The sequence below is a fragment of the Apostichopus japonicus genome, chromosome 5, assembly GCF_037975245.1.
Source record: "Apostichopus japonicus isolate 1M-3 chromosome 5, ASM3797524v1, whole genome shotgun sequence".
NCBI classification, from domain to species: domain Eukaryota; kingdom Metazoa; phylum Echinodermata; class Holothuroidea; order Aspidochirotida; family Stichopodidae; genus Apostichopus; species Apostichopus japonicus.
Genome location: NC_092565.1, coordinates 14,974,582 through 14,995,064, shown reverse-complemented (window position 1 = coordinate 14,995,064; position 20,483 = coordinate 14,974,582). Strand labels below are relative to the sequence as shown.

The following is a 20,483-nucleotide window of genomic DNA, read 5'->3' as shown; positions in this document are numbered from 1 at the left end:
AATTACGGTTATGTGGACACTTAACGAAAAGACCCATGGCAGCTTTAGTATTCTTACCTCGCTTTGACCGACCGGATCTTGATAAAAATGGCTCGTCTGGTATCGAAAACATCTCTCTAACAGATTGCCTGACCTCATTTGGAATGATATCGTCTAACGGGTGACTTGTGTTATGTAGTATAGAATGAATAACCTCATGTTCAAATTGGATTGATGACACAGTCTGAGAAACAAAAGACAGAGATCATTAATGTTAGAAGTCATTTAGGGAAACACTGACAAAAACCTTACTCCTGAATGACTCTATACTGTACACACTTGTCATGTATGCCACCGAAGTATCCACGTCCCCGCATAGGTAATATCCACAAGACCAAATGTGTTCCTTTATCATTGATATTTGCGTGGCATTTGTCTTCTTGTGTTCATGGATATGGATATATATATATAGGATATATCATTACAATGAAGTATAGCTGCATGGTATTAATAAGATGGTGGCTCAATTTGTAAAGCTACCTGTTCGGCATGAATCTATCAATTCGACGGAAATTGAATATGTAACTGAAGCAGCAGTAATTTTGATAAAAGAAGACAGGAAAAGGGGAAGTTAAATGCTCAATAGGGAAGCAAGACATCACAAAATAGTGCCATGCTTGCAGTCGGCGCCCTCCTTAGTTTGAACTCATCTTCTCCCCATCTATCTCTTATAGGGAACGGCAAACTTGATGGATGTCAATATCGATCGTCAGATGTGGTTAAGTTTACGAAGTTGAATGCGATCATAAATTTTATTGGATAATTGAACAATAATAATGGTGTTTTGTGGTAAGATTTGTTTGATAAATGACTTCATAACAATAACTCTATAAGAAAAAGAACTCGTAAAATACGGCTCCTCTGTTGTCAGTCGAGATAAACAAATTCCTGGCACTGTTAAGAAAACATTAATATTCTGCGAACAATAAGTGCAAAGCGAATAATTTTCAAGGGATATAATGTTTACTTTATTTTTCAAGTTATGAAAATAATTTCCAAACATTGTTTTGCACCCAACATGATTTCTGTGAAATTACCCTGGACTGGAATAAATTTGGACCCTAGTTTTAGTTAGAATTTGAATTTTCATTGATCGAAACCATATTTCATTATTGAGCTTAGCAAACGTAGCGTGTACTTTACTATGCTGACGAAACAATCCGCAATAGTGCAGCCTTTAATACTGCAGTCTATAATACTGCAGCCTGTAATACTGCAGTCTATAATACTGCAGTCTGTAATACTGCAGTCTATAATACTGCAGTCTGTAATACTGCAGTCTATAATACTGCAGCCTGTAATACTGCAGTCTATAATACTGCAGTCTATAATACTTGCAGCCTATAATACTGCAGTCTATAATACTGCAGCCTGTAATACTGCAGTCTATGATACTGCAGTCTATAATACTGCAGTCTATAATACTGCAGCCTGCAATACTGCAGTCTATAATACTTGCAGCCTATAATACTGCAGTCTGTAATACTGTAGTCTGTAATAGTGTAGTCTATCATAATGCAGACTGCATTCTTACAGGCTACAATCTAATACTGCAGCCTGTAATCTTGCAATCTGTAATCTTGCATCCTGTAATACTGAAGTATGTAATACTGCAGCCTGTAATACGGTAGTCTGTAATACTGCATCCTGTTATACGACAGCCTGTAATATTGCAACCTGCAATACGACAGTTTGTAATCATACAGCCTGCAATCCTGCAGTCTGTAATAATACATGCTGCAGCTTGTAATGCTGCAGCTTGTAATACTGTAGTCAGGCTATAATACTGCAGCCTGCATTGTTACAGGCTGCAATCTAATACTGCAGCCTGTAATCTTGCAATCTGTAATCTTGCATCCTGTAATACTGAAGTATGTAATACTGCAGCCTGTAATACTGTAGTCAGGCTATAATACTGCAGCCTGCGTTCTTACAGGCTGCAATCTAATACTGCAGCCTGTAATCTTGCAGCCTGTAATCTTGCAGCATGTAATACTGAAGTCTGTAATACTGTAGCCTGTAATACTGTAGTCTGTAATACTGCAGCCTGCATTCTTACAGGCTGCAATCTAATACTGCAGCCTGTAATCTTGCAATCTGTAATCTTGCATCCTGTAATACTGAAGTATGTAATACTGCAGCCTGTAATACGGTAGTCTGTAATACTGCATCCTGTTATACGACAGCCTGTAATATTGCAACCTGCAATACGACAGTTTGTAATCATACAGCCTGCAATCCTGCAGTCTGTAATAGTACATGCTGCAGCTTGTAATGCTGCAGCCTGTAATACTGCAGTTTGTAATACGGCAGCCTGTAATACGGCAGTCTGTAATACTGCAGCATGTAACATTGCGTATACTTCGTATATCTCATCTTACGTGACTCAAAGAAAAGAATATTTAGTCCTTAGTCTTCTTGGAAAACAACGCAGGCCTAATACCGTCCAACTTCAAAGTCACTACGTTTTATCCTTTGTGCGAATCGTCTCCCATAACGGAGGTCTAGCCTGACTTGTAATAATCCATGTGACCCAGTCAATGAGTTATACCTCAGCATGTAGGCTTAACTCACAGTGTTGCGGTTACTTCGAAAAGATCAAGTTTATTTGTCTTTCTCCAAAACCCTGTGAATCGTTCATCAAAATTGTCTTTGATGTTGTTTTTTTGTCTTTCGGAGACTTCTTATCACAGGTGGAGCAACGACCTGTTCTGATAGGATTTTACCAAATGCGCCTGGGCATTTATGAATTTCATTTGCAAAGTACATACCTTCCTCTTTTGTATGTTTCAGCGATAATAATGACATTTTAATTAAGATTTGATCTTTCGATTGGGCGAGGTGGCAGAGGGGTGGTGGTGTGGTGGAAAGGGGGGTGGATAAATGATGCATTTGAGTTTTGTTTATCTTACTATCACTACTTCAACCATGTCTATCCCCCTCCCCACCCCATTCTATATCTGACCATTTTCGGTCAAATTTCTGCTGCCGTTACTACCCGTGGACCAAATTAAATAAATCATTCTGATGTGGGTGGGGGGGGGGTGGAAGTTTCACCTTCAACGCTGAGGCCCGCTGTTCGATCTATTGTTATCACAGTGTGCGGGCAAAGACATTACACTGCATTATATGAGGAACCAGGGAACCGATTCCACAGCAACCAAAATGACCTAAACCTAAAGGGAGGAGGTCTCTGTAACAGAAGGCTTAACATTCACCCACCTGGAAGTTGCTCCTTGTATTTCTATTTGTCTACTTTATTTAACTATTCAGCTGGTTGTCTGTTTAGTTGCTTCTTTTGAGTGCATGGTATACCACAGGATGCACAACTAGGTATCTATCTGCAAGGGGGCAATCGAATTTAACAACATTTCCTAACAGTTCAATAATGTTGTTCCTCCTCGAAGTACAAACCAACGGCATTATAGTGTGGTATTTCACTGTCCATGAAACTAGGCTGCCGACATGCACCTTAGGGAAACGTGTTTCTGTTTACAGCATAATTTGTGATTTGTACCGCAGCGAAGTTAGGATGTGAATGTCAAAATTGTTTGTCATGTAGTACACCACGTTATGTATATTACATGCCAACGCCGTAACGTCTAATTTAGACCATTCACAGCTACCTCTTTAGCCGTATCCTTGCCCTGTGACTTCATACCTAACAAGACGGTATATTACAGCATGAAGCAAACAAGACAATGACCTTCCATAAAGGAAACAGATCACTTAGACCTATCTATCTCAGAGTGATCCGATTTAGGGTACATTGCCCTTTTCCAAATGAATCAACTTCACAACAAGTAAAATGACAGGGACTGATATTAATCCTGGTAAATACTGAGCTAATCATAGAATTGGCCGGCTGGAGGGCATTGTCACGTGGACATAATCTTACGGTCAATATATATATATATATATATATATATATATATATATATATATATATATATATATATATATATATATATATATATATATATATATATATATATATATATATATATATATATATATATATGACGACCTTTAAGGAACGTTCCTCAGTTTCATGTGGAGGAAAATTTTTCATTAAGTTCCTATTCTAATGTTAATTAATGAGTTAACAAGTTGTGGGTATATTAGTCGTGCAGGATCATAAGACTGCGGGTAGCCAGATGGTATCAACTTAGGCTCTCATACCACCCCCTCCATTCTTTCACCCTTCCCCGTCCCCATTCCCTCCACCTTTCCCCGTCCACATTCCCCGTCCCCGTCCCCCATTCCCGTCCCATAGACCGTCTCGCCATTTTCTCCATCTCAAAACAAACGGTTACCCGTCACACATTTGAACACAAATACAAACCGAAAACAAGGTCGTGTGAACTTTCAGTCCTCTAAACGTGACATTAAATTGAGCCTGGTTATCAACAACTTAGTCCAATCATGGTGGTTGTATCTCCATGGTGGATATATATGACACAATCCTTGCCAAGGGTTTATATTGCACCTCTAGCTAGCATCATCGCATCCCATACCACCTAACCAATCCCCTTTCCCTTCTTCAGCTCTTTCAATCTCTAAAAATCTTCATATGTACGATGAAGACTTGATCTCACACGGTCCCTTTTTTTTAAGAAGACAAAACTGTTTGATTGGGGGAGGGGCGTGGGGGTAAGATTCGAAATTTCGAGGAAGGAAGCCAAAGTTTAAAGAAAGACAATTAAACTGTCAGGCAAAGTTGATCATTTAAGATAAAATAGTCGAAATTTTCAAATCAAGCAGTCGAAGGGTCGAAATTTCGACTTCTTCCTACCAATTCCACTTTTCATATAGAAAAGTGCGATAACAATTGTAGTAGTTTATGTGAGTATTTTAGAAATATTGAGACAATTGTGGAACTCTGAAGGTAAAAATACACAAATATCGAGGTACTTGACTCATCTCCTATGATTGATGGGTTACGATTTACCAATTTTTGGGCCGTATATGCGGCTCTTTGTGTGTGTGTGTCAATGGATGGAGATATTTGTCAGCAATATGACACACAAGTGGCCCGCATGTAAGGGCGGGGGGGGGGGGACCCTCCAAGTAGTACGTCTAAGAATACCCTGTGATCTTAACTTCATATGAAAGTGATAGAGTATCGTGAAATCAAACTTTTTTAAAATTTTGAAGAGAATATTATTTACTTACTTCGTCATCAAATTTCGACCGATGAGAGTTTGGTTGTAATTTTCTTATTATTTGTCTTATTTCTTCTGCAGTACTGTGAGGTGCTGGAGAAACTTGATGGAAGATTTCTTTTTTCTGTAACTGAAAAGAATGGAATGATATGAAGAAACTTAAAACAGGAACACGACAATAGATCAGGTGCGAGGGAGACTGTTTCTATAGTACCGACATTGTGATTGGTCAGGGTTAGGGTTAGAGTCAATTTCGGTAAACATGAAAGAATAGTAAAGGGATTAACAGAAGTATAAACAGATTCTGGATTTCCGAAAAGATGGTATAGGTATATCTTGGGGGAGGGGAAACAGTGGTGCGGGGAAACATTGATTCGGGGGAACAGTGGCATGGTAGAACAAATGGTGTGAGGAAATGCCTTTGGAAGGGCGGGGTAGGAGCTTTTGTCGACCTTCGAAGAAATCCCTTCCCAATCATCCGTGAAACGTTGCATTTTGAATAATGCCGTTGACCTTTAATGTTATAGATATACTCTAGAGTACAATGACAATGCCAGCAGCACTCGCCAGATTGCTAACTTTCACGATCATAATGATAGACGGCGTACATACCCCCCCCCCCCCCCTCCACCTTCCTAACACTCTCGACCAACTTTGATTCCTTGCACACAAAAACTACTTAATATATTAACCTAAAAAGGGAAGGGTTCGAAATCCGTTTAATTCTCTCAGTTCCATGCATATATAAAAGAATCGTTCTACTTTTTGACAAAGTTCAGATACGCAAGTCATTGCCAGATGCAAAAAATATAGTAAGAATATCATTAATGGTTCTTTTATTGCATTTTGACAATGTCTAAACACTTATAGAATTGGAATTGTTTTCCTAAATTTACCAATCACCATGGTAATGGACCGAGGTAAAGGTTATTGGTTCCCGACGAATTTCATATATTAGAAGGTCACCGCCATTAAACCCTTCAAAGTTGTTTTCCTTTGATCGGAGAGAGAGAGATGAACCTCTTGCATCTTTAGGCTACAATATAGTTCGCCCACACATGCAAGGTAGCTAACCTCGTCCATGTATTCAATTCTAAGGTACACACCTCTAAAGGGGGTATACCGGTTGAGTGTTTTTTACTATCAAGACAATTCCTTCTTTTTGGGAGTTTTAAAAGCCTGCAATTCATGTTGAAGATTTAGCTTAATCGTTCGCTTCCTTGGAGTGACCATTAGTGGAAAGTTAATAACAAATAGGCCCACGTTTTATATCTGAAAAAATCTTCCCGGTTTTTAAAGTGGGTTAGGTCAGGTTTCGGTTTCAAGTAGCTGGATTTAGTACCTGGCAATTCAATGCTCGGTAAAGCGAAACGATTACAATAGTAGCATACCTATATAGAAGAGGGTAGGAATGAACATATTCAGGAGAGTAGGGGGAGGGGATGGGCGGTGGGAGGGTTGTGAAATGATAGTTGCAAGGAGCGAAATAATAATATTGGTGGTACGATTTATTAGTCAAGGATTGCTGACTGCCAGACTTGGTGAGGCCAGAACATTCAGGAAGTTTAAATCGATGGATATTACGACAAATGACTGCAAGTATACAAAAAAGAAAGAAAAAAATGATGAGATCACTGAAATCTTCTCACCTTATCGTGTGTCCGTAACCTCTGAGCATCTGTAAGGGGAAGAAAAACAAATAGAAATAATAATGCAGGAATAATTAAACATATTGAAAGCGATCTATTCATGTTAAGTCCAAGTGCGGTGGAGGAAAAAGGGGGCGGGAAAGGTCTTTATTAAACTGATAAAATATTGAGAGATAACATGTTTTTACTGTTATTATTATTAGGAACACGTTCATTGCGCACGATCAGATTTAATCCAATACGGGCGCGAGTTTTAATTTAGCCATTTTGACTGTTTTGAGCATATCTAAAGGCGATGTTTACATTAATCGCCTTCATCATATCGACTTATTGACTCCAGTAAGATTAGTTTCACAATTAGGGAGGAAGTTTAATTAAAGTTTAAGTTTAATTATCCGATACACGATTGCACTAACAGAGGTGTCAGAATTTAACATTACCTGATATGGCAATTCATGTTAACATAAAATAAAACTAGTTGTGTTATTCTGCAGTTCATTATGTTGGTGACTAATTTTCATTACAAGGAGGTCGAGGTCAAATTGCAACCACAGACCCCTTTTCTTGACAAAAAAAATGTCCTAATAATAATCTTAAAATGCATGGGATACTCAAACGGAATATTAAAATAGAAATCTATCTTAATCTGTATTAATAAATAGAGGTGTATAATTATGAATGAGCTGCTGAGTCTTGGGCGAGTAATACAGAAAAGAAAAGAAAAATTATATATATATTTATAAATATATATTCCACCTCTTGCCAATCTTGAATCACTTATCAAGGATCCGAATGTCATTATGAGGTAACTTGTCATTGAGCATGTATCTATGTGTATTTGGTAAGACGCAAACAATCGATATATGTTACTCCGCCAGGATTGTCTTCAGGCAAAACTAAGGTGTTGAGCCATCAAAAACAAAGCCATAAAAAGCCAAATAAACAAACAAAGTGCTGTTTAGTTCCATAACAAATTCATGACATGAATAAATTAAATTCGGGGCACTATAGCAACAGGTTCTATTTGAGCAAGGGATCATGCTGGTTTAAACCCTGTAGCGGAATGCAACTGATTTTTTCTTGAGATTAAAACCATTAAGACCATGCATGCATGCTCATTATACTTTCTATTGTTAATGGTTTCTCCTACACCTTTGAATATAAATGAGATAACGAAGGCGCTAATTAACGTGACATACCTGATTTGATCCCCAATCAAATCGTTAGAGATTTCAAATTTATATTTCATCTGGAAACAGGGTCTGGTCATTTTTTAATAACTTTTAAAAGTGACAATTGGTCAAAAAAAAACATGGCAAAAAACACCCAACAACAATTGTGGTCAAGAGTTCGTTTTGTTTTGTAGATATGATTGATGGTGTTTTAAAATTTCATTGTCTAATATATTAATATGGGCTTGGTATAATTATCTTGCATTTATTGACAAACAACATTATTGCTTCGTATTTCCTGATATACTAACATAACATTGACATCATTGCGGAAATGGATCCAATTTTCATTTCCCAATTTCTCCCTTCCCTTCCCTTCCCCTCCTCTTCCCTTCCCTTCCCTCCCCTCCCCTCCCCTCACCATACAAATAATAACATTTCAAGCACTAAACCAGCTTATTTTACATCATAAGGAAAGAGTTTATAAACAGAGATCTTTAGAATACGATAGGTTCTGTATAGAGTCTATTTGCAGACTAGGCTGTTAACTTTTTTAATGGAAATGAAGTGAAGTGAAATAAAGTTGTGAGGACTTTAGAGTTGATAAAAGAAAACTGCAATATTGGGGAAATGTCGTTATTATTGTCACCTTCAATACGTCACCACTTACATCATAATCATCATCGTCATAATTATGATCATCTTCACGTGATGTGGCTATTCTCTGATTGATTCTCTTTTAAGTGTTTGAAAAGTGCCGTATGAATTTCGAGCCTAAAGAATTAGGTAAAACTTGACTATTTTTTCTCAAATATCTTGCAAATGTATAAATACCCTCCATTAATTTCAATTGTAAAATACTTAAATTGGCTGATTATATGCATTACTCATCAAAATAGCAAAAAAAGCAGAGATCTTTTTGCAGCTCCTAATTTTTCTCTCTCAAAATCATGAAAACTATCATCATTTTGACTATTTCTTTACACTTATCAATTCTTCCCGCTGTTTCTAATTACAGTCTGTGTTCTACAATAATTCTTGGTGTGTATAGATCATATCACTAATTTCACACCGCGAAACTGACGCAAAACCTTCGAGTACACGGTCAATCAAAAACCAACTCTCAATTCCCAATGATTAATGAAGAGTCACTTTTCAGAAAAGTTTAATAGAGGGAAAATTTAAGTGTCATAGAAGATGGCTCTGTTTTCAATTTTTGTTGTTGTTATAATATCATGATAATTTTGTGGCGAGAAGACACTTCAGTTATACGAGGGAGGCCATTAATAAAGCGCTTCATCAGAAAGGAAAACGGAAACTACCCATCCCTTTCCGGCCTTCATCATCTCAGCAGCTCGGATGAAGGACGAATGACACTGTGACCTCTCCCTTCCTCTCTCGTACATTTATCAGTATATTAAAGAGGAACTTTCTGATATTATCGGAAAACTGAAATTCTTTTTTCTTCATTAAGTCGGCGTTCTTGGATGAAGGATTAACAATGTGACCGAGAATAATTATAATAATAATAATATTAATATTAGTAATAATAATAGTGGTAGTGCCGGGTAGTGATAGTGGTAGTGATAGTGATAATGACAAATATTTTTTAGATTTGTAAAGCGCAGACTTATCCACCGATAACGGTTCTCAAGGCGCATCCCAATATTAGCCCGGTCAACGATAACCTGTCAAACATAGAGACAATCCCTCCTAATGACAGCAGCTAAACAGCGCCTAGCTGACTATTTACCTCATAGGTCCACATTTCTACATCTGGGTGAAAGAGAGGCAATGGAGATTAAAGATGCCTTACTGAAGGACACAACGTAAAGAACTGACCAGGACTCGAACCTACAAACCTTAGATCACAAGTCCACTGCCTTAACCACTTAACCACAACGAATGAAACCAAACCAGTCGTTAATGGTTACGTATTTGCATTCAATGATGCTGAATTGTCATAAGTGAAGATCAGTGCTTACCTCCATGGTATAACCCAATACATCGAATCACCCAATAATGGAGGCTAAAAATCATTCTACATAACTCGCATTAGGAGTAAACGTTTCAATTTTTGGAAAGACACTGGCAGTATGTGCTTCATAGACTATTTCGTATAGCGATAACTGTATATGTCGCCTTGTAACCATGGACTATTTACTGTTTAATTAATATTTCAACAGATTTGGTTGTTGCCATTAAGGTTAACACAGCTCACACATCAAGGATTTATATTACTGCCAATTCCTTTCGTTTTCGATAATGATTATCTATTAAATTCCACCAAACTACATCTTTTTAGTCAATCTTACCCGAATTGATTTTCTTTATCCCGTGTTAAGGTTTTACACTGTAACGTAAACTTATCAAATGATACGCTTATTTCCGTTCGGGAAAAAGCTTTATTTACATTCCGTTTATTTTATACACTTTATGTTTTCGACGAAGTGGTAATCTATATGAATATGTTATATTCTACGATAATTTATCTCGTTTGATGAATTTTTAAGAAATGATTAATTTCGACAGTTATTCAATAGGCCTTTCAGATTTTATTTTTAATTATAACCATTTAGGAAGTTAGAGATTAAAATCAAATATTTCCAAAGATCGGAGATTTCAAACTTCTAACATACGACGTCATTTCCTTTTTTTTAATAAATGAAATTTTTGGAACGCCAATGGATCAACAGATGTAATTTTATTTTGTAAAGTTATTTTTTCGTTAGAGTATTTGATATCAATTGATATTGGGGTGGTCGATGGGGATGGTGGGGGAGGGGGGAGGGGGGGTGGTTTAGGGGAGGGCTGCTAACCATCCCTTCTTCAAGCACACACAAAAATAAAAGTAGTTATTAGCACATCCTTGTGCATTAGCCTATGATACTTTGTTTTGACTTAACAAATCTGAATCTATTAGAAGAGTCTAAAAATTAAATGAGGATAATGAAACTTGATTACACAACGTACGCTAATTTTAATGCAAAGCGCAGAAGCGTATATAGAGGGTAGACGCAATAATACTTATTCAGCCTTGTTCTTTTATTCAATAATACGTATAATATCACTTCAGGAATCAAACTAATTTTTGTTTCAGTTATTATTTGTATCTATACAACTAATCTGTCTGCTTCTGATGAGTATTCGCTTATTAGCAGTTCTGAAATTTAAGAAAGATATGATTCCTCTCTTAGTTTTACATTACATATTACATGACTTCCAGACAAAAAAAATTTAGAGTAACATTTTCCTAATTAAGAATCGTATACTCGGTATAAATATCAAAGTTATATATGTGGGCCATATCGGATGTTTGTATTTCAAAATGATTTTGCTTTAAAAAAAAAAGGGTAACAAATTATTGCCTCAAATTTGAATTCGGAGAGTACTTTAAATATGAATAACGTAAGGGATCAATTGCACATGAATACGTTAATTACTGTCACATCAAGATAATACCAATTAAAGACCAATCACAAAAATGAGGTCTGTACCCTGTTTTAAATATGATACGTTTGTTTAGACATTGGTGCATGAAGCTACGCTTATCAGTAGCATGTATCTTCATCAAAAGAACACAATCTCAATTTTGAAGTAAATATATATGTCCTAAATGTTGAAATCGGATAGACTTCATCCGGGAATATATAATACTGGCAAACGTTGTTTCCGAGGAATTAGATCCAAAAATTGTCATCATTTCAGAACTTCTCGTAATAAGAGAAACAATAGTTTAAAAGAAGTATTGGTTTCTGGTAGAATTACCCATCCGAAGACACCATAAACCATTTCTTGACCACAAGGATTCAAACGAGATATTAAAGCATTTTGTGGCGTTTCCGGTTCAATAGGTAGAAGATGTTATAAGCAGTATTGTGTAATACGAGTATCTATGTATCTTTCATTAAGAACCTGTGTTATAGTTTACTTCTGTCGATTGGGAAATATCAGAAAACTTCTTACTGAGCGAAGAGGTTTGATTTTGAGATGTCGGATAAGGGATAAGGTGCCAATGGGGTGGTCCTGCTGGAGGTACCATGCAGGAGGCGTCAAGAGAGATAGAGAGAAAGGTGGAGGGCGGGGGCGGGGGGATTTCTTTTGAGGACAGAAGGGTAAAAATCCAAGAATAAAATGACGTCAACGTATTACAACTATATAGGAAGTCGATAAATTCAAAATCATAGATTTTAGATCAATTCTTGTTAATAAAAGCCATCAATGACATATGGAGCAAAGTTTAGAAAGATGAGAAACATTTATTTCATCTGATGGACACTGTCAGTCCCAGTTATTATGGCAATTAGGCCAGTCTTATCACATTACGATTGTACGTATAGGTTAAAACACAGAAAGTGCCCATTTGACATAACGGATGTGGTTTGCTTTGACCTGAGCAATCCGAAACAACAACCACTGTGACGTCATACATGGTATGTAAATAATCTTCTTCAATTATCAGAATCGACCCTATAACTGTTTACACAAATTACACAAAAGGGACCATTGTTTGGTTCTTGGTTGTTTTGTCAAATATTGATGACGTAGACATGATCGCCTTTTGCGTCACTGACATTATTAAGGCTTTATATGTTTTGTTCCTTTATCATTCCTTGCAAACACTGCCTTCTCAATATCGATGTGAAAAACATGCAACCAACATTATCTTTAAGTGCAATGTCAGTTTTTAAACTTTGTGGAAATGCAATTAAAATTTCTCTCCATGTCCAGCAGTCTTGTATGATCCAAGTGACTCGTTAAACAGATTCTTTGTGTTTTATATGAGGTTTTCTTCTGCTTTCGGTGTCAAACAATATGGCCTCTTAGATTGTTCAAAACATGTTTTATTTATAACTTATCAAATTAGCACACAGAATCTTCACATTTGTTATTCAGTAAAGATATATACTTCATTTACAACACTGCTCTCGTCAACGAGTGAACAATTTCGTTTTATAAAATTCATTGTCGTAATTTTGACATTTATAACGGGGAGAGCCTGAGGCAGAACAAGACGTATACGCTATATTAATAACCTTAATTTATCATTGGATTATATTTGAGTTTCAAAGTGACAAAATCAATCGGTTGCATTGGAACATTCAACTTTACGTTTTTCAGAAATATGATACCAAATTGTAGATGATCATTTAGTATTTGAACTAATACGGAAAAGTAAAACTATGTTTGTTCTGAAAACAATAAAGGCACTAACAAGTGATACAGGCTCAGAAAGGAATATAAAAATGACTGAAAAAGAAAACGACAAAATATAAACAAAATATAAACAAAAGGGTTTCAACTCACCTGTTTTTCTATCTTCTATAACTAGTTCTAAAAAAAGTTTTTGAAATTTGTCTAGAGTTGGATTAAATGAATCTTCTGGACTGAATTCAATTAACTGGTCATTAGGTTTTCGATGTGACGTCAGAGGTACGCCTTCTGTTGATCTCCATCTTGACAGAATAAGCGGGATTAAAATTGCCACCATCTGTTACGAAATAATAAAATGAGAACTAAAATGTTTCAGAAATTGTCTAATTAACGTAGATACAGACTCGTCTCTGATTAATATTTTTTTCCTATTATAAATATATCTTTGAAAATCAATGTCAAAGTCGGTGATGGACGCAAAACACTATGATCTTGTGCAAATAAAATAAAACCTATAAAACGTGCTGTATGGGAAGGACCTCAAACCAGCCCCTCGTGAGATTGCAAACATAAACCCTAACTTTGCATTTAAGATACCTTCCTGCTAGCATCATATCTATGAGAGAATTCAAGTTCAAAAAGATAAATATTATTGAATAAAACTATTTTGTTTTGTTTTTTTGTCATGTCAATCTGAAAGTTGCCGCGAAACCGTTCAACTCTCAACTCTCTTGTTAAATTAAGTTTATGACAGGTTCGACTCTTTGATTTATTTCATCAAAGCCCTGATTTCCACCTGCTGCTGATGCACACAACATCGCTTTACCCAGCCAAAAATACTCCCACGCCCTTAAGAACCGAGTATATTTGGCAATCGACAGCAAATTTAGCACCAATTAACGCGCGTCGTATTCAATATGAAGTCAATGGTGTTTCGCGAGGCCATCCCTGGTAATTAATCCCACTTTCCACGCCAATTCTTTGCCTTTTCACTCATTTTACGCCTTTCGGGAATATTTGTACAGCGTTCCCAACTGCAACTGTTAAATAAGGTAATTGCATCAAAACTGAACGTTGCTAAATGTCAAAGATACGTCGGGAAAAGCTCTGTTTTTCTTCGCCGCTCATTATTAACCTATTTCGCTGAAGCCATAAACCAAGGGTTACACCCTTAGGTTTCTACAGAGATTAAGAAACCAGAAGAGAGAAAAAAAAAAGAAAGCTAACTGGACCCTTTGTATAACATTTAAGAATAATGCAACCAAAGGTGAGTTTACAATGACGATGATGCCCGGAAGGTCAGTGAGCAGATGTAGCACCCTCTAATTATGAAGAGATCTATTCTAATTCAGTGTGTATATAGGCGTATCATTGATTTAGAACATATGTATTTGCTCAGTGCAGTATATTTCAAACCTTATCAGTTGTCAGATTTGTCCATCTCAACATAGAGGAGTTTCAAACTTCTGCAGGTGTTGAGGGGGCTTTTTTCATGTTATAACAAACTGTCATATATATTGGAACATTCTATTAAAAGTATCATATTAATTATTTAACCAGAAAGTACATGTGCATGCATGATAACACTCAACACTATTGGCAACGCCTATGTACGGTGGTCCTAAAGGGACGTACGAGTTGCAGACAACAGGTCAAAAAATATTATTGTCCATTTGTCCAGTAGTCAAGTTACATGCAACATAGCAACCCGACAATTTGACAATTTTCAGGATGTCGCGTTAAAGGGAACTTGCCACTTGACAAATATCGTATTTTGGACCAAAATATACAACTTTGTCGTGATGTCATGTGATATTTACACGTCAAATCTAAAACTCGTTTGTCGCTTCAGAACCACCGTACACAAGTCTTCATATGTCATTGATGAACAATGTATGAATATGATATATCCAGTGATCATGACATGTGGAAAATGAAAATATAAAAGGTTTTTTTTTTCCCTTCCGACTTCTCGTTAATAATGAAAAGTCATGAAGGTAAATTCTTAACGAGGAGGTAAGATCAGTTGTTAAAGTGGTGAATCCGTGACATATGTCAAAATATAATATCGTATAAAACCAATAAATTATATAATAATTGCAACAAATAAACAGTTAAATCTGTCTCATCAAGCCCAATGAAATATGTTCTACTTATACTATCCAAGATCAATAGATTTGAACAAGGAAATCAGAAAGAAATATTTTTGGCTCAACAGTTATAATCGTAAATAAATCGAAAATCGGTTATCTGATAACAGTTTTTATAAATATTTCAATTAGTTTAACATTCAACAAGGCTGTAAGAAGTTCAGATACTCAGCGGTCTATCGACGTACACCGTGAACTCTTCAGTAACGCTTAACCGAAAATGACTTTGTGTACAACCGGGATATTTTACAAGAAAACAAGTGAAACGTTTTAACGAGCTCATATATACAATTTACGAATTCCATCTGTAATGCCTAGTTTTTAGAGCAATTCTATTAAAAGTTAATATCACCACTTTGCGTGTAGCCTATACCTAAATATATATCCCTGATTTAAAGTATGAGTACCTCAGAATGTACCATTTCACGTCTTAAATGTTCATGTCTTTTCTGGAGAAGACCCCTAAACCGCCTACAAGAGGTCGACTTCAACGTCCTCACAACCACACAAACTCCTTTTTTTTTTAAATCCTGCCCCTGCCCAAACCCACCCCATCCAACCCCAATCTCCATCTCTTCGTTTAATGCAGTTTCCAATTGTACTTCTATCTGTGTTCTATGCATAATGAGTTAATTCCTCAGCCGTTAAGTAATTTCAAAACGGGCTGCAAACTTTGAATATATAGTGTTCAGAAAGGAATTTTTGTGACGTTAAAATTGAGAAAACATGAACTGGCGAATTATTTGCGTTGGTAACGAGAGGTTGCTAGTACACGTGATTCTTCTTCAAATGCGGAATGCGTTTATTTAATCCAATTTCAAGAGCGGTTTTATAATGTCAATGATTCATAAAATTATACTTTGAATTCAGATTTATTTCTCGTGACATGTGATATGAAGGTTAGCACTGTTGATTTATTCCCCTTTGAGCATGTTATGATAAGTGTACCATATATATTCCAATATGCGGGGAGGGGGAGGGGAGGGCTAGGGGAGGGGAGGGGGAGGGGAGGGGGAGGGGGCTGGAGAGGCAGGGAAAGGAGTAGAGGGAGAGGACGTCTTCAATCGTTTAACACATAACTGAGGTGAACAGGCAAGAGAGAAATTCAGCAAGAAAGTAATAAACGGAAGCAAGACGTAAGAAATTCGGAATTAGTAGCGTTATTGCAACAACCCCACTCGTGTTATGAACACTGCTATTTATTTGAATGTGCCTCGTTATAAAGAACATGGAACTCAGCTTCCGGCAGGAATCGGATGGTTCAGCACCCTTCTTGATGTGTAGCGCCATCTTCAAATGCATATTCAATACAACCCATGAGGTCGGTTGACAAATCAGTGCCGTCATCAAGGCAATATTTATTAACTAAAACTATGTTTGCTTCAAGTTGATAGCAGTCGTTACCATTTCATTTTTACGAGTATGCATAAATTAAAGTAAAATTTGCCAATCATATTATCTGTAAATTGATCTACAAGATATCGTTATATCTCTAATAACCATCGAACACTCCTCTGTTCTTTATCCTGTAAAATTCTATTTATCCCAGAATAATTCCGCCCGTGTTAGACATTTGCAAAATGATTTTTTTTTTATTCCAGCGTTTGTTTTTCTTGTTGTTGGCCGATTTGACCTGACCGTTCCCTAATATCTGCTTCCTAGCATTTTTAGGGCAATCACTCTTTTCTCTCTATTTGACATCTGGTTATAATTTACTCTATTATAGTTACTTCCTTTCATCCCGTGGCTGGTATCTATTCTTGAACTATATATTCTCATACAAACTTTAAAGACTCTGATCTTTGTTACGACATAAGTGGAATCCAAAATTGGATTTTTGAGACTTAAGCAAAGTTCAAGCCTGCACTGGTCGGATTTTAGGAGGCTGCCGGTCGATATTACGCACCAATCGCTAACAAGGTTGTACTCCGTGGCATTTACAGGTAAATGTGACGTGTTAAGTAACCTCCTGATTTGGTTCCGTGATGACCTTTCCAAATAGTGCTATACGACAAGAGAGAAATTATCACCAGAACAGACTATTAAAACACATCTTGTCACAGTCGATAAATGACAACCACCGTACTTCACCATGACAGTTGCACTGAAGTCAATTTAGCGGCATATTTATAATTACATTTCAGGAAAAAAATGAGTGAAAATGTATTAATGTGCAAATTTCACTGTGAAATAATAAAGGTCATATCTGCCGTAATAACACAGATATCAACGTGACTTATAATAACCCGCAGAAATCCTTTGTTTTCTGCTAGGCGTATATGGTGAATCGCCATGCTGAGTTTTTTTCTTTCTTTTTGATTTATGATTTTATATCAAATCATAAAGATTTACTCAAACTCATTGATGACGTTATTCTTTTGTCTTTCTCTTCAATCACATGTCCTCTCAATATACCGCCCTCCATCTGGACAGATATCGTTATGCGGCGGGACTGAGTTACAGAACAAGTATATTTACAATGGTTATTTATAATGAATGACAGTTCTATAAAAGCTGGGATATTCATAGCATTAATTTAGTATTTATATATTTTCAGGAATTTATCGATGAGGACTTTCGGCAAGTCAATGTAATGCGGAATTTACATTGGTTATGGCTAATGTGAACGCCCGTTGAAAATAAGCTGTTGGGCCTTGACTTACTCGGCGAGAAATATACTATAATAATGTCAAATACTATACGACTATCGTGATCGTCTGCTCATTTAAAGTGCTTCGAGTGAAGGAAGGTCCCTAGCAACGGGTCAAAGGGTCACCGAAAGATACGTTATCGTTTTCTGTGGAGTAAAGTTAAAGCGATACCCAGTATAGGAAAGTTACAGAAAATATAGAAATTAAATGAAATTGTTAAGATCTTCGTCATTACGATTTCTCGTCATCAATATCTTAGCATTTCTGGTTTTCTATAGTGATCATAAAATTCTTTACAATTTTCAAAATACAGCGCTTATATGTCTGTGTGTTGTTCAATCAGAATCTCTTTCAAATTAAGAGCCACTGTGTGAACCCAACGTTTGTTTTATCATATTTTGCGCGCGTCTTAAATGCTGCACGTAAACTGCTGTACAATAATTATCTCCATATATAATTCCATACAGTGCATTAATGACAAAGCAGAGAATTTTCTATATCCAGCAAAAGTCAATGCATTTAAGCCCCATTTCAACCTGTTAAGAGAGCATCGAATTCATAACAATTTTTTTTTTAATGATACAGAGTTACAGGTAATTAACAAAATTGCTATGCCTTCGCTCTCTTGGCAATTCGGAGCGATGGAGTTTTGGTCATTGTTTGAAGTTAGGGTCAGAAAACAGACATACATTTTTCGTATTTGGAAAAGCAATCTTATTCACGCATTACTAAATAAATAGACACATTTCTATATTTATATAGTTGTTTCCATTGCTTCATTTAAAGCAAATGACAAATACAAAATGAACAAAATTGGGGTCAAAAACCATTACCAGGATGATAATGAGCTTTACGTGTAATTATAGCAATAATGAAGCAAAAACTAATACAGATATATTTTAAAATATCATTGTGATATTTGTGCCTCCTTGAAATGTCATACGAACCGACAAGTTTGCTTTTTATTATCATTATTATTATTATTATTATTCGAACCGAGCTTTTGGTACAGTTGTGACGTCATTAGCACATGACATTTTACCAAAACAGTTATAGTAAGCTTGCACTTAAACTTTAAATATATAACGATTTAATTATTTTCTTATTTAATCTCCAAGCATTTGCCTGCATCTATCGGTCGCTAGATAATAATGCATAAACACTTGAACAGTGTATAAGCCAATAATTATACTTCATCTTATGTTTTCATCTTCAACCAGTCAGTCAGTATAACGTCTTCAAGTATAGACATATATACACTTGAGGCAAAAACAACATGACGTTTTAATTTGTAATTTAATGTCACGACGTTATGAAAGCAAAGTGTGTATGAATACGTTCCTGTTTGAAAGGATCAACAAAGTGACTAGCTTCCTGGGTTAGTCCATCATCTTGAAATGTATGGAAAAGTAGGTCATGTGAACACTACAACTCAGCTTTTTATTAGTGTCATTTTTTAACAATTAAGTTAAGAAAACTATAAGGCTTTTGAAAATAGTTTCATATATATATATATATATACACAATGAAAAATGGGCATATTTCATTCGAAGGCTTTTCAGATAAGACATTCGCTACTACAAGCTGATGTTTTCGTCCGTTCATAGAATATTATGTTACATTGTATATATGTTAAACTTTCGACTTAGGCAATATCAACATTGATACAATTATAAGCACGAGGTATAAGGTTATACTCTTAACTCTCTTTTGGATACCATTCTTCTGAACTTATTATTTACCTTACCTGGTCCTGTTCTCTATACCGGAGCTGTTATTTATACGAAAAGCGCCTTCCGGAAGCTTCCAGACACACCCGCACTACGGTTACAGACTACCCTGGGATTTGACACCCCGACGGAGAGCCCAGCGGTAGCGAGGTACCTTGCGTGCGCGCTAAGTTAAGCTAAGTTAACTTTAAGTATTAAGGTATGTAATGTATTTAATATGCTAAGTTATATATTTTTGTTACCAAGAGACACGCATTAGATTCTTTTAAAACAAAACCTCTCTAACCTACTTTATTGTGTTCGTTTCCCAAACCATGATATCTGGACTTCGTAACAGTATATACCGCATTTCGTCTCCAGTTTAAGTTATACACGTGCGTGTTTGTCTGATCAGAGAGAGGTTATTCATTCTGAGTTATAAACGTGAACTTTGGTTCCAATTTCAAGCCGAATTCCTTAAGTCTGACGTGGTACAGAGGTCAATGAGATACAACGCAGGGGGTGCAATAAACCATATGAAGAACAACACGGTCTTATCTACTTTAAATTTTGACGGGCTATTTCCTCCTTCTTTTCTCCTTTATCGAAACATATGTCTTGTAATGAATATGTAAACATTGTACAGGGATAGACAATGGTATAATGTCACGTTAATCATATATCCACACTTGAAATCAGTATACCAGGATGTTTGATGGTTTGGTATGTAGTATACGCCCTTTACCCCTAAGAGCAAACAATTCCGTGTCCGTTACACACCCCTGCCAGCCTCG

General features: G+C 36.3%; 1 protein-coding gene across 3 annotated transcripts in view; it reads right to left on the bottom strand.

Moving 5' to 3' along the window:
- Nucleotides 1–20,483, bottom strand: part of LOC139967789 (uncharacterized) — a 60,027-nt gene that overhangs the window by 8,867 nt on the left and 30,677 nt on the right. For 2 of the 3 annotated variants that reach the window (XM_071971876.1, XM_071971874.1), the window contains 4 exons: nt 13,333–13,516; nt 6,854–6,882; nt 5,215–5,334; nt 58–223 (listed from right to left, as the gene is read on the bottom strand). In XM_071971876.1, coding sequence (XP_071827977.1) covers nt 58–223; nt 5,215–5,334; nt 6,854–6,882; nt 13,333–13,516 — 499 coding nt within the window. The remainder of the gene's footprint in view (nt 1–57; nt 224–5,214; nt 5,335–6,853; nt 6,883–13,332; nt 13,517–20,483) is intronic. The other variant, XM_071971875.1, reaches the window with a different exon arrangement.